Raw genomic sequence first — 12215 nt, 5'->3', positions numbered from 1 at the left:
CGTCTGTGATGAACACATGAAGTTTGCATGACGTGGTTTTCTTCCCACTCCTACGGCAGTCCGAAGCCATGCTTGTGAGGTGGACCAGTTTGGAAAAGCAGGAGGCTGCTCAGATATCTGCCTGCTGGGAAATGGACACAAGACTCGGACATGCCGCTGCCGCTCCGGCTTCAGCTTGGGTAGCGACGGCAAGTCTTGCAAAAGTGAGTCATGAATTGTTCAAATGATACAATGCACATTTTCTAAAGTACTATACGACATTATACTATACGAGTAGTATACTGTCCCAACGATGAGAACAGCCTGAAGAGCAACCCCTAGTATTTCCACAAAAGGAATTCTTGTTTTTCATTTTGAGATGAAATCCTGATGTTCTAACAGACTTTACTTTAAGACAATCTCTCCCAACTAACACAGGATGCTAACCTTGCTATTCAATGCTCATCACAAACAATCATAATGTCTATTGAACACCACAGAGCCGGAGCATGAGCTCTTCCTGGTCTACGGGAAGGGCCGCCCAGGGGTGATCAGGGGCATGGACATGAACGCCAAGGTGCCGGATGAGTACATGATCCCCATTGAGAATCTGATGAAGCCCAGAGCGTTGGATTTTCATGCCGAGAGCGAGTTCATCTACTTCGCTGACGCCACCAGCTACATCATTGGGCGGCAGAAGATCGATGGCACGGAGAGAGACACCATTCTGAAAGAAGGTGGGTTGTGACGCCGAGGGAAAGAACGGAATGTGTTCAATAAGGATTAATCGCAGGGATCCACACGGTGGAGGGCATCGCTGTGGACTGGATGGCAGACAACTTGTACTGGACGGACGACGGACCCAAGAAAACCATCAGCGTGGCTCGGCTGGAGAAAGCCTCCCAGACCCGCAAGACTCTCATTGAGGATAAAATGACTCACCCTCGTGCCATTGTGGTGGACCCCCTCCATGGGTAAGTGATTATTTCATGATTTGGTGGAACTGTCCTGATTCTCATTCTTAACATATAAAGTAATAATAAACAGCTCCAACAACAAATAGGAATTTAAAAGTGATTTGCCAAGAAATTGTGCGCCTGCTTGATGATCAGTAAAATAGATGACTGCAATCTACTCCAATAAAATTCCTATAAAACCCACCCGGGACTCATTTTCTGGCCCCATCCCAAAGTTAGTTGTGAAATGGTGTTCTTGAAACTTGAATCGGTAATATTGAACCAGGGTCACTATTGTTGTTTCATTAAAGTTGAGTATGCTTTAGAGTAGTCTGTGTGCAGTTTGTACTAGCCATTATTCCCTCAATAGCTGGCAACATGAAAAAGAAGATAAAACAATATCTTGCCTCCAGTCAAGCATTGTTCTAAACTAGATGGTGAATTTTTTTCCTGACTTTTGGGCACCCCCTGGAGGCCACAATGCCCTTAGCATCCACCTATATGACCTAATGGGCCAGGCAACTCTGCTTGGTGTAAAGATGTGACCAGTCACCAGCCTGAGTGATGCTTCCTGTTTGCTGTTATCTTTTTAGAATGTATGCATCCTGTCTATCTGCAGTACTAACACACAGGCACTCATCTGTCTGTCACACTCTCAAACACACAATAATCCGCCTGTGTATGGATGAGTCTTATTGCTACGACCTCCATGGCTGTCTCTTGAGAAATACTGCACATGCTCAGAATACGCACACACACACACACACACACACACACACACACACTGTCTGGTTTGCTAGTGGCAGCGTGATGTGTGTCCATGCTGTCCATGCTGTCCATGCTGTCCATGCTGTCCATGCTGTCCATGCTGTCCATGCTGTCCATGCTGTCCAGGGGAAAGGCACTCGCCTGCACTAATGTCTCAAATCAATCTGGCTGAGGGAGAAAAGGGAGGAAGAAGAGACGTTTGCCGAAAGGAGGGGAAATATTGAGACAGATGGGGAAAGAAATGCATTTGTGGGAACAAAAATATTGGGACAGGTCTTTTAAGCCTTATTAACCTGTGTCGCCAACACTAAATATCTAAAATGGGCTTGATCTCATCAATTGGATATTTATTCAATACATTTGCAATTGCAAATCCGAGAAAGCCTGACGTGATGTATTTGTCCCGATCGCACAAATGCTAATAAGACACTCAATAAATGTCACTGTTTCCATGGTTTGAAATGTATTAGTACTTTTATTGCACGGTTATTGTACAGGATTTTTTGGAGCAGATTTTATTTTAGACTCGGGAAAGAACTTTGGATGCATCATTCTGTCACTAATGGAGCTCCTTGGGGCTCCTTTATCAGTTTGTCCAGCCTCTTCCTTCCCGCTGCTGTGATGCTGCTCCCCTGGCGGACCACACCATAGAAGGTCCCACAAAGTCGGACAAAACCCAAAAATGCCCCCGTAGGAAATAATGTGATGAGATTTGATGTAGACTTTGCTTACACTCTGGCGAGATTGAATTTGATAGCGTTTCTCACCTTCTCTATCAATTGGCTGGCACGCTGGCATTCTTTGGCCCCATGGTGGGTTATTTAGCAGCCACACTTTGTTACATGCCAGAGTGTATGAAAACCGAGGTTTGACAATCATTCAGTTCTTATGACCAGTTCATGAATGTACAGTCGTGTATGAAAGGCATATTTTGTGTATGCAGTAGTTGTGGTGACGTCATTGCCTTGAGCTAATGTATCTTTCCAAAGTGTCATTTCCCATCAACCTCAACAAACCATCAACCTCAACTATTCCCCTTAGGTGGATGTACTGGACAGACTGGGAGGAGGATCCTAAGGAGAGCAAACGAGGCAAAATTGAACGCGCTTGGATGGACGGCTCCAACAGGAATGTTTTCCTCACCAGCAAGACGGTGCTGTGGCCCAACGGCCTGAGCTTGGACATCCCTCAGGGAATCCTCTACTGGGTTGATGCCTATTACGACCGCATTGAGATGGTCTACCTCAACACCTCCGAACGCAAGGTCAGAATCTCTACCAGTGGAGAGCTTTACATAATTGTCTTTTAGTCGTGTGTTCGTCTACAACGGTGAACAAGCTGTCTTTTTGTCATTTTTTTAATTGTACATTTTGTTGTGTAATATTTTGTTGATGCTCGGATTTCACTTCAAAAAGTTGGAAATTTACAAACAATCAGGTTGAACCTTTTGATATGGGTTTTTATTTTTGTATTTGTTTTTTGTAGCAATCTGCTGAGCATATTATCCCAAAAAAACATATACACAAAAATAATTGTAATAATTGAGTTTATAGGTAACCAAAAGGACTTAGTTGCACAAATAAGTTGCACAAATAATTCACAATTAAATTCAATATTGCAATAAAGATCATTACACATAATTGGTTAAAAGCTGTCCACTTCCCTCAAACAATTTACTTTTTTTTTCTACATAATTAGGCGCTACAAGATAACTTTTGTTATAGATAGAGGCATTGTACCGCCAACTTTTATCCATAATCGGACATGAAAAGAGCTAAAAGTTGCATCTCTCTGTGTAGTTTGAGACGTCCCATTCATCATTGCCGCGGGTGAGCAACAGCGAATCAGGAGGGGCGCCGACTGATGTCATAGGACATCAACAAATTGACGTTTGTGCGATCGACAAAATGGGCCTGTCTTATACGTTGTGATTGATCTTATTATGTCTAATAGGTTGCGTAAAATCAGTGTAACGGCTACTGTAGATGTTATTTAATGTCGAGAGGGCTCTAATAATGTTTCTATTCTTTTTGAATAAATTTGATTTAAAAAGAAGGAATCCTACGTTGGACAAATTCACTTATCACGGTCTGGTCTGCTACCAATAACCCTAACCCAACCATGACAAACGAGGGATTAAACATATTTGGTAATAAATTAATAACGTAACAAAAAGAGTCCATTCCCATCACTGTTGCTATTATTGACCTTATAAGGAATGAACTCTAAAGCTGTAGCTTTTATTTTGACTGGCTTGTTGGGTTTATGTTTCTTCTTAGCAGTTAGCCATATGACTCTACAAATTGGAATTTTGTTGTCTAAATATTTGGACAAACTTTAAACAGTATTTAAAACGTATTTAAAAGTGGACCCAAATGTCTTGACTTGTTGCATAGTGGTTTTTTATTTGAATGTTTTAATGCTTTAATGTTAACTGCTAGATTTTCAGTGTCATTACCTGGAAGTAGGTAAGAACTTACATTTTATCCTCTCACCCAATCCCCCATCCCCTTCCCTCACGCGTACAGACGGTGTACGAGGGCCAGGAGCTGAACCACGCCTTCGGTCTATGCCACTATAAACACTTCCTGTTCTGGAATGAGTACCGCAGTGGCAGCATTTTCAAGTTGGACACCACCAAGGGCACTGCCACCCTGCTGCGCAACGAACGCCCACCCATTTTCGAAATCCGCATGTACGATGCTCAGCAGCAACAAGGTCGAGGCGCCGTCACATACAGGACTCTTCTCTGTGTGTCTCAGCTTTGGTGTTTAACTATCTTCACCTTCTTCTTCTTCTGCAGGTTCTAATGCGTGCCGTGTGCACAATGGAGGCTGCACCAGCCTGTGTTTGGCCATACCGGGGGGCCGGCAGTGCGCCTGTGCCGAGGACCAGATACTGGACCCCACAGACAATACCAGCTGCAAAGGCAAGTCCCAACTGGGATGTAGTCAAACAATACTAACGAAGGGAACCACTCCAAATTAGTCTACAAAGTCAAAATAAATACGTGTCGTTTAATGAATGCAATCACTCTGTTGGAGGCGATGCAGAGAGCAGATCAGAAATTGTAGGTTTTGAAATTTTTGACCATGACATGCCGCTAACACCAACATTCACAGAATAGACAACCGTATTGCAATCGCTCCTCCATTTGACATTACCGTTCTAACTTTTACAGACCGTTTTCCATGCGACTAAATGGGAAAATGTCTCCAGATGTTTGACTGGTAGTGTACATTTACATTTGTCAGTTCTTCATAACAGAACGCAACAGAAAGACTCCAATTTGGAAATGGCATTGAATAGAGTGTACATTGGAATATGAACGCAATGAATGCATTGCATTGCAACTATTTTGTCCGATCTGTTGACTTTGTGATGGAATGGACATTTGATCGAACCGCACAATAGCCTCCTCTCATCCTCCACAGCCAACCCGTCCTACGTGCCCCCTCCTCAGTGCCAGCCTGGGGAGTTTGCCTGCAAAAACAACCGCTGCATCCAGGAACGCTGGAAGTGCGACGGCGACAACGACTGCCTGGACAACAGTGACGAAGCTCCTGAGCTGTGCCGTGAGTAGACACACACACACACACATCTGCTGTTGGCACTGAGTCACCCCCCACACCCCCCCCTGCAGTCTAAATGATGATATTGAGGCTTTCCTGCCCGCCTGCCCTTTTTCACACTCATTTGCATACCAGGCGTCTTCAGCCATCCTCTCGCCTTCCCTCTTCATTTCTTTCCTCCAGACCAGCACACATGCCCCACTGAAAGATTCAAGTGTCAGAACAACCGCTGCATCCCCCTGCGCTGGCTGTGTGATGGCGACAACGACTGCGGTAACGACGAGGACGAATCCAACACCACCTGTTCAGGTTGGAAAACTAACAAAGCCAAATTGAGCAAGCTCTCCTTGCGTTTAAGTCCAACACCTCATCCCGTGTTGCCTTTCAGCTCGCACGTGCCCACCAAACCAGTACTCGTGTGCCAGCGGCCGCTGCATCCCTATCTCCTGGACGTGTGACCTGGATGATGACTGCGGGGATCGGTCGGATGAGCCTGCCTCCTGTGGTGGGTCAATGTAGTCTGGGACAGATTCATGCTTCGTTGAATCAATCTCCGCTCCCGGTTTAAAGGATACGTAGTTTAGGGTCTACTCACTCCAAGCATCCATGGAAGCAAGTGTGCTGTGGGTTTTGACTTTGTAGATGATGTAGTCTTTCTATTTACTTGTTAACTTGAGCGCAGATCAGGGCGCTTACATAACTGCAAGTGTGAGTATACCCTGGTTCCGGCTTTCATTTCACGTCATGGTCCAAAACGGTTTCATGTGTTTGTGTGTCAACAGCCTACCCCACATGTTTCCCCCTCACCCAGTTCACCTGCAACAACGGACGCTGCATCAACAATAACTGGCGCTGTGATAATGGTGAGTGTCACTCTGCGTCACGTGCGTCCACTGGTTTTGGCTTTTGATGTGTGTGTCACCATGTAGATGTTGTGTGTTTCTTTCCTGTCCATGTCGCTGTCCTGTGCTGTTGGCCCACTCTGGTGTCTTCCATTGGTTCTGTGTTTCAGAAAAGGATTGTGCTGACGGCTCTGATGAGTTGCATTGTCCAAAACTGGCCGGTTAGTGCATAGATCAACATGCACGGCGGTGGCCATGACGCTTGTCTTGCTGGTAGATTAGCCCGGCAGGCTAAAAACAAACACTTAAATGCTGCTTGGCTTAAACGTGGCCACACGCTGATGCCAATATCGCTTCTAATACCGCACAAAGGCTCAAAGCTAAATTAGATTGGCTTTAATGTCAAGTCAAGCAAAGAGATGGTGATGAGCTACGTAAGTTCATTTGATAAAACGACAGCTCTCTTGTGCCGATCAAGTGACTTTCTATCTGTAGCCATAAATGTTCCAAAAGACAGGTTTCATGTGGTATATCATGTATACAGGAGAGGTGGAATTAGAAACATGAATTCATTTATTCATTTAGGTAAAATAACAACATTTTAAGATGTTAATAATAATGATAATAATCATCATAATAATAACATTAACAAATAACAAAAATAAAAATATATAAATATTTATTCAAATAAATGAATGAGATTCAACAGTATTGTCTGAGATTGGCTGGCGACCGGTCCGATATTATTAATAATAATATGAATAGTAATATTAATATGAATGTTAATCATAATAACCATAATATGTATTTCAAATACCATTGTTATGATTATTATTATTATTGAAACATGTCAACATTTTATAATGTAATTATTTAATAACAAAATCACATAATTGAATTATATAATTTCATTATGAATTATTTGTTGTTGTTGTCATGAGTAATAGCAATATTTGAAATTATTTTCTTGTAATTAATTAAGCTAAATTAATTTAGTTTTAATATGTCTATTATTTTATTGCAATTAATTACATTAAATTAATTTAGTCTTAATATGTCTTTATTATTTTATTTACTTGTAATTAATGACATTAAATACATTTTGTCTTATAATTACACCTCTGCATTATAACTAGTCTTTTTAGCGCTCTTGCTAAGCACAAGAGAGTATCATAATTGACAATTTTTATGAAACTTGATTATATATTATAATAAATACAAAACATGTATTCGTAATCTGATGTTTCTGTCGTTGGACTGGTGGATTTGTCCTTATTTTCTGTAAAGGTTCCCCTGTTTCCAAATCCAAATATTACTAGTGGTATACTTTCCACCCATTCCACCCACCCGTGGTATTACCTGCTTCTTGTGCTCTGCTGCCAAGCCCGATGTATCAGCGCTGGGTACAATCCCTCATGGTGCATGGTCTGATCTATGCAGTCATTATTCAAACTCTCAACACTCAAACTCTTTCTCTTGTTCACTTGCTACGAAAACAAGCCTTTCCTGTCTGGACAGCGTATAAATATCGTAATAATAAAGCGTCTCTCCACCTTTTTGGTTTTTCAGCAAGCGTCCTGACAGTGAATGTTTGAATGTTCTTTCCAGATAACGACTGCGGGGACAACAGCGACGAGGCGGGCTGCAGCCATTCGTGCTCCAGTGCTCAGTTCAAGTGCAACAGTGGGAGATGCATCCCGGATTATTGGACCTGTGACGGGGATAATGACTGCGGGGACTACAGCGACGAAACACACGCAAACTGCACAAATCAGGGTCAGTATCTCAGGTTGCTCGGACTCGGGAAGCCTCTGGGATGGAGATTATTGATGACTTCGGATTGGAGGGTAAATAATTCTGCAATTAAATTAGAGCACGGTACATGCGTGACTGGATACAGTCAGGAGACTGGAAATGCTTGCATCTCAATATGTTGGATTCATGTTGGATTTCAAGCAAGGCGTTCAAAGGTGAGCTCATTTAATGGTGACAGTGGTTCAAACTTTGTGCAACTTTAGAAGCGCATTTAACAATAACAATGTTTCAATAACTTGATAACTTAATTTTCCAAAGTTGACTGCTTTATTGATTTTATTTTTTCTAATAATCCATCCATCATCCATCTTCTCTGCTGCTTATCCTCACAAGGGTCGTGAGGGTATGCTGGAGCCTATCCCAGCCGACTAAGGCCAGAGGCAGGGTACACTCGAACACTCTAACAATGTGTACTGCTTATTGTCAACCTTCTTTCCTGGCGCCTTCCCGTTTTAGTAGCTTCCTGTATGTTTACCAAAAAAGTCCTGTATTTTCTGGAAAATAATTCCCATATTTTGAAATGACAATGTTGTCGGGTACGATATGCTGATGTATACTTAGAAGCACTAAGCCACTCCTTGTGTTTTTGTTTGTTCCATGCAAGTAAGCAAACTGGCTAATCTAAATGACTGTTACTAATGGCTAAATTACAGTGTGACCCCAAATAAATGAGCTCCCCGGAGGGACGTCTAAATAACAAAGTCTTTGCCTGCCGCCTGCACCAAGTTGCGCCCCGGATTTTTAATGTATGCGAGTGAAAGCTGCAGCCTTTGGCAACGATTGCACTTCATAGCAGAATTCACCACAGCGACCAGCGATGAATGATAATACCGCCGCTCTCTCGTCCGCCTCAGGTGTGCACGGGGGAGTGCACGTGATGCACGGAAGGGTTTTCAGTGGCTTTAAAGACGGATAGACACCATGTCGCCGGGGTTTCTGGCACGCAAGTTTTGGTTGAGAGTGGGCGTCTGCTTTCCTGCCTCAATTTCTTGTTTCCATGTGAGGCAAGAGATCCAACAAGATCCAACAGGCTTGGTTCTGATCACTTACAGGTGGAAAATGTGCACTACAGAGGCAAAGGATGGAAAAACAGAAAACATCTGATAATTTTTACGAAGCGTACACAAAATGGATTAATTGCCGGCTGCTCTTTATGGCTAAACAACAACCTTCTGCCCCCCCCCGCCCCCGGTCCCCCACAGCCACTCGTCCACCAGGAGGCTGTCACACGGATGAGTTCCAGTGTCGGATGGATGGCCTTTGCATCCCCCTGCGTTGGCGCTGCGATGGCGACACCGACTGCATGGACATGAGCGACGAGAACAACTGTGAGGGTGTCACGCACATGTGTGACCCGGCAGTCAAGTTCGGCTGCAGGGACTCTGGTGAGGGGTCTGCTGTTACTGCTAAAAAACCTACTGTCTAATATTTGTCAGTGTGGTAATACTCGTGTCCTCTCTTTGCAGCACGGTGCATCAGCAAAGCATGGATGTGCGACGGAGACAACGACTGCGAGGACAATTCGGACGAAGAAAACTGCGAGGCGCTGGTGTGCAAACTCTCTCACCACGTGTGTGCCAACGACTCCACCATCTGCCTGCCCGCAGAGAAACTTTGCGACGGCACCGATGATTGCCCAGATGGCTCCGATGAGAAACTTTGTGGTAAGTGGCGACAGAAGCAAGGATTAGTTTTTTAGTAAATATTCATATTTCTCATTATATTAGGCCATATTTAACCACAAAGCAGCATGACTTATGGATATATTGTTGAAAAACCGTGATAGAGGGAAGCATAAAGTGGATTACTGTACATTTCATGTCAGTGATAATGCAGTATGATCAAAAACCAGCGCAGGTGCAGCTCATGCTTTACTGTTCCAAATGCTTCATTCAATCCCGAAATGTCTCCTGTCCTTGTCCTTTTCAGACCTGTGCTCGCTGGACAATGGTGACTGCAGCCATAATTGCACGGTGGCCCCCGGCGAGGGCGTGATATGTTCCTGCCCCCTGGGCATGGAGCTGGGACCAGACAACAAAACCTGTCAGATCCAGAGCTTCTGCGCTAAACACCTGAAGTGCAGTCAGCGCTGCGAGCAGGACAAGTTCAGCGTGAAATGCTCTTGCTACGAGGGCTGGGAGCTAGAACCGGACATGGAGAACTGCAAGAGCACGGGTAAGGTGCTTCGGATGAGGGGCAGAGAAAGGCACCTGATTGGTTGAACTAGAAAGGCAGCATTTTGCCGTTGGCTACCAGATATTTCTTTGTTAGACAGTAAATTTGTCAATTCAAAGACCAACACTGAACATTTTACTGCTCAGTTTCTCTTTTAAAAAGGTGTGGCCTTGGCCTCCGTCTTTGCAGATCCTTTTAAGCCCTTCATCATTTTCTCCAACCGCCATGAAATCCGACGCATCGATCTCAATAAGGGTGAGTTCAGCGTGCTTGTGCCCGGGCTGAGGAACACCATTGCCTTGGACTTCCATCTCAGTCAGAGCGCCCTTTATTGGACCGACGTGGTCGAGGATAAGATCTACCGTGGGAAGCTGTCCGAGAATGGGGGTGAGATTTTGTGATGACTGTATCGTAAACCGGAAACATTTACAGTAACAAACACGCGCCAGTCTTATTTATGTCTTACTATGCCTGCTTTATTGGGTAATAGGAGTGTAAAGGTGACTATGAGGTGTTATTTCATGTCTTGAGGGCTCTAATAATGTTGCATCCTACTTCAAGGAAATGAACTTATCACGGTTGAGTCTAGAAACCAATGAACTATGTTGAACAAGGGATTACTGTAGCCTGGATTGATTCTACCGCCATGCAAACCTTACAAACACACAGCTAATATTCTCCGGAATGAGATACAGTATCCACTTACTTATTTTTATGAAGTAATAAACGTGTGGATTCTTCCCCAAATGTGATGGAAACATCATTGAAAGAATGCCAAGCCATCATAAAAAATCCATCAAAAACTGTCGACAGGAAGTGAAGTTATCCGAGGGCAAGATACCGTCTTTGAGCATTTATGAATCAGGGCTTTGGGATGGCACTACGCTCCAAAGAACAGATCTGCTTTGCTTCAGGCTTTTCAATTTATGTAAATGCAATCAAGCAAGTTTTCTCAGAAAGCTAATGTTGCATCGCATGAAATCAAATAGCTCTCATCCACGTGTTTGGGAGAAAGTCTTTTCAACACTGCTTTACAAAAACAAGCATGTACGGTTACACTTGTTCCGGAATAAAACAAATTACAAAAAACTATTAACATATTAAATAAAAAAATACTAATTAAAGTACAAACTATGAGGTATGTTAATACATTAATTACTTTTGTGTTGCTTTTATGTTTAGTGTCGTCGCTACACAACAATAAACATGATCTCTTCTTTTGTGCACTTATGTGCACTTGTAAAAAAATCATAAATACTTCTTTGGTAGTGAATGAGTTAAGGATTGGACACGATTCCCCCTTCTGTCTCAAGGCCTCGACTTCCCTGCACTCACACTGAGCATTCATGCCACCATCCATTATGCATGCTGCACGCTGTTGCCAACTCCCCAGTCAGAAAAGTACCGTAGCTGTTGGCTGACCTAGATGATGTCATTGGCTAAGTTGCATATCATTTGCATATGATGTAAACGTTGCTTTAGGAAATAAGCATTACCTCGGAGAGACAAAGTTGAGTAATAACACAAGTAAATGTTATTCTTGGTTTGTTAAAATAAAATTGGCCATTATTTCATCAAACATCCAGGCTCACCTCCGACCTTTGTCTTTTATCTGGTAGTTTAATTTATCATACAGCGTCCTCGCATCACATGTTGCTGACACAGTGACAGTCCCGAATGAGGCCTGCTTGTAATGAGTAGTAATTTAATGAAGGTTAAAATAAAAAAACAAAACAATTTCAGATCAACATTTACATTTGTTGTAATTATTCGATGAGGTAGATTGCATAGAACATGCAACACGCGCTGCTCAATAGAAACTAACAAATGAATTTGTCATGCACTTGTCTGCATCTTTAGCTTTAACCAACTTTGACGTGGTAATCCAGTACGGGCTGGCGACCCCTGAGGGCCTGGCAGTGGACTGGATAGCAGGAAACATTTACTGGGTGGAGAGCAACCTGGACCAGATTGAGGTGGCCAAGCTGGACGGCACCATGAGGACCACCCTGTTGGCTGGAGAGGTTGAGCATCCTCGAGCCATTGCCCTGGATCCCCGTGATGGGTAAGCAATTGCACCACACACAATCTCAACTGTGGCTTTCCTG

General features: G+C 43.4%; 1 protein-coding gene across 3 annotated transcripts in view; it reads left to right on the top strand.

Moving 5' to 3' along the window:
• The window catches only part of LOC131106550 (low-density lipoprotein receptor-related protein 1-like), a 113967-nt gene that overhangs the window by 67888 nt on the left and 33864 nt on the right, over positions 1-12215 (top strand). For all 3 annotated transcript variants that reach the window (XR_013630249.1, XM_058055731.2, XM_058055730.2), the window contains exons 10-25: positions 60-203; positions 480-716; positions 773-953; positions 2745-2967; positions 4232-4421; positions 4507-4632; positions 5138-5278; positions 5459-5584; positions 5664-5780; positions 6058-6138; positions 7726-7893; positions 9135-9317; positions 9399-9596; positions 9862-10107; positions 10297-10494; positions 11968-12172. Coding sequence is in view for 2 of the 3 variants with exons in the window: in XM_058055731.2 (XP_057911714.2) it covers positions 60-203; positions 480-716; positions 773-953; positions 2745-2967; positions 4232-4421; positions 4507-4632; positions 5138-5278; positions 5459-5584; positions 5664-5780; positions 6058-6138; positions 7726-7893; positions 9135-9317; positions 9399-9596; positions 9862-10107; positions 10297-10494; positions 11968-12172 (2764 nt within the window). In the remaining variant the exon portion in view is untranslated. The remainder of the gene's footprint in view (positions 1-59; positions 204-479; positions 717-772; positions 954-2744; positions 2968-4231; positions 4422-4506; positions 4633-5137; positions 5279-5458; positions 5585-5663; positions 5781-6057; positions 6139-7725; positions 7894-9134; positions 9318-9398; positions 9597-9861; positions 10108-10296; positions 10495-11967; positions 12173-12215) is intronic.

The sequence above is a fragment of the Doryrhamphus excisus genome, linkage group LG18, assembly GCF_037039965.1.
Source record: "Doryrhamphus excisus strain RoL-2023G ecotype Guam linkage group LG18, RoL_Dexc_Guam_v1.1, whole genome shotgun sequence".
In the NCBI taxonomy this organism is placed as follows: Eukaryota; Metazoa; Chordata; class Actinopteri; order Syngnathiformes; family Syngnathidae; genus Doryrhamphus; species Doryrhamphus excisus.
Note: the sequence above shows the minus strand (reverse complement) of the source record. Positions and strands in the feature narration are given on the sequence as shown.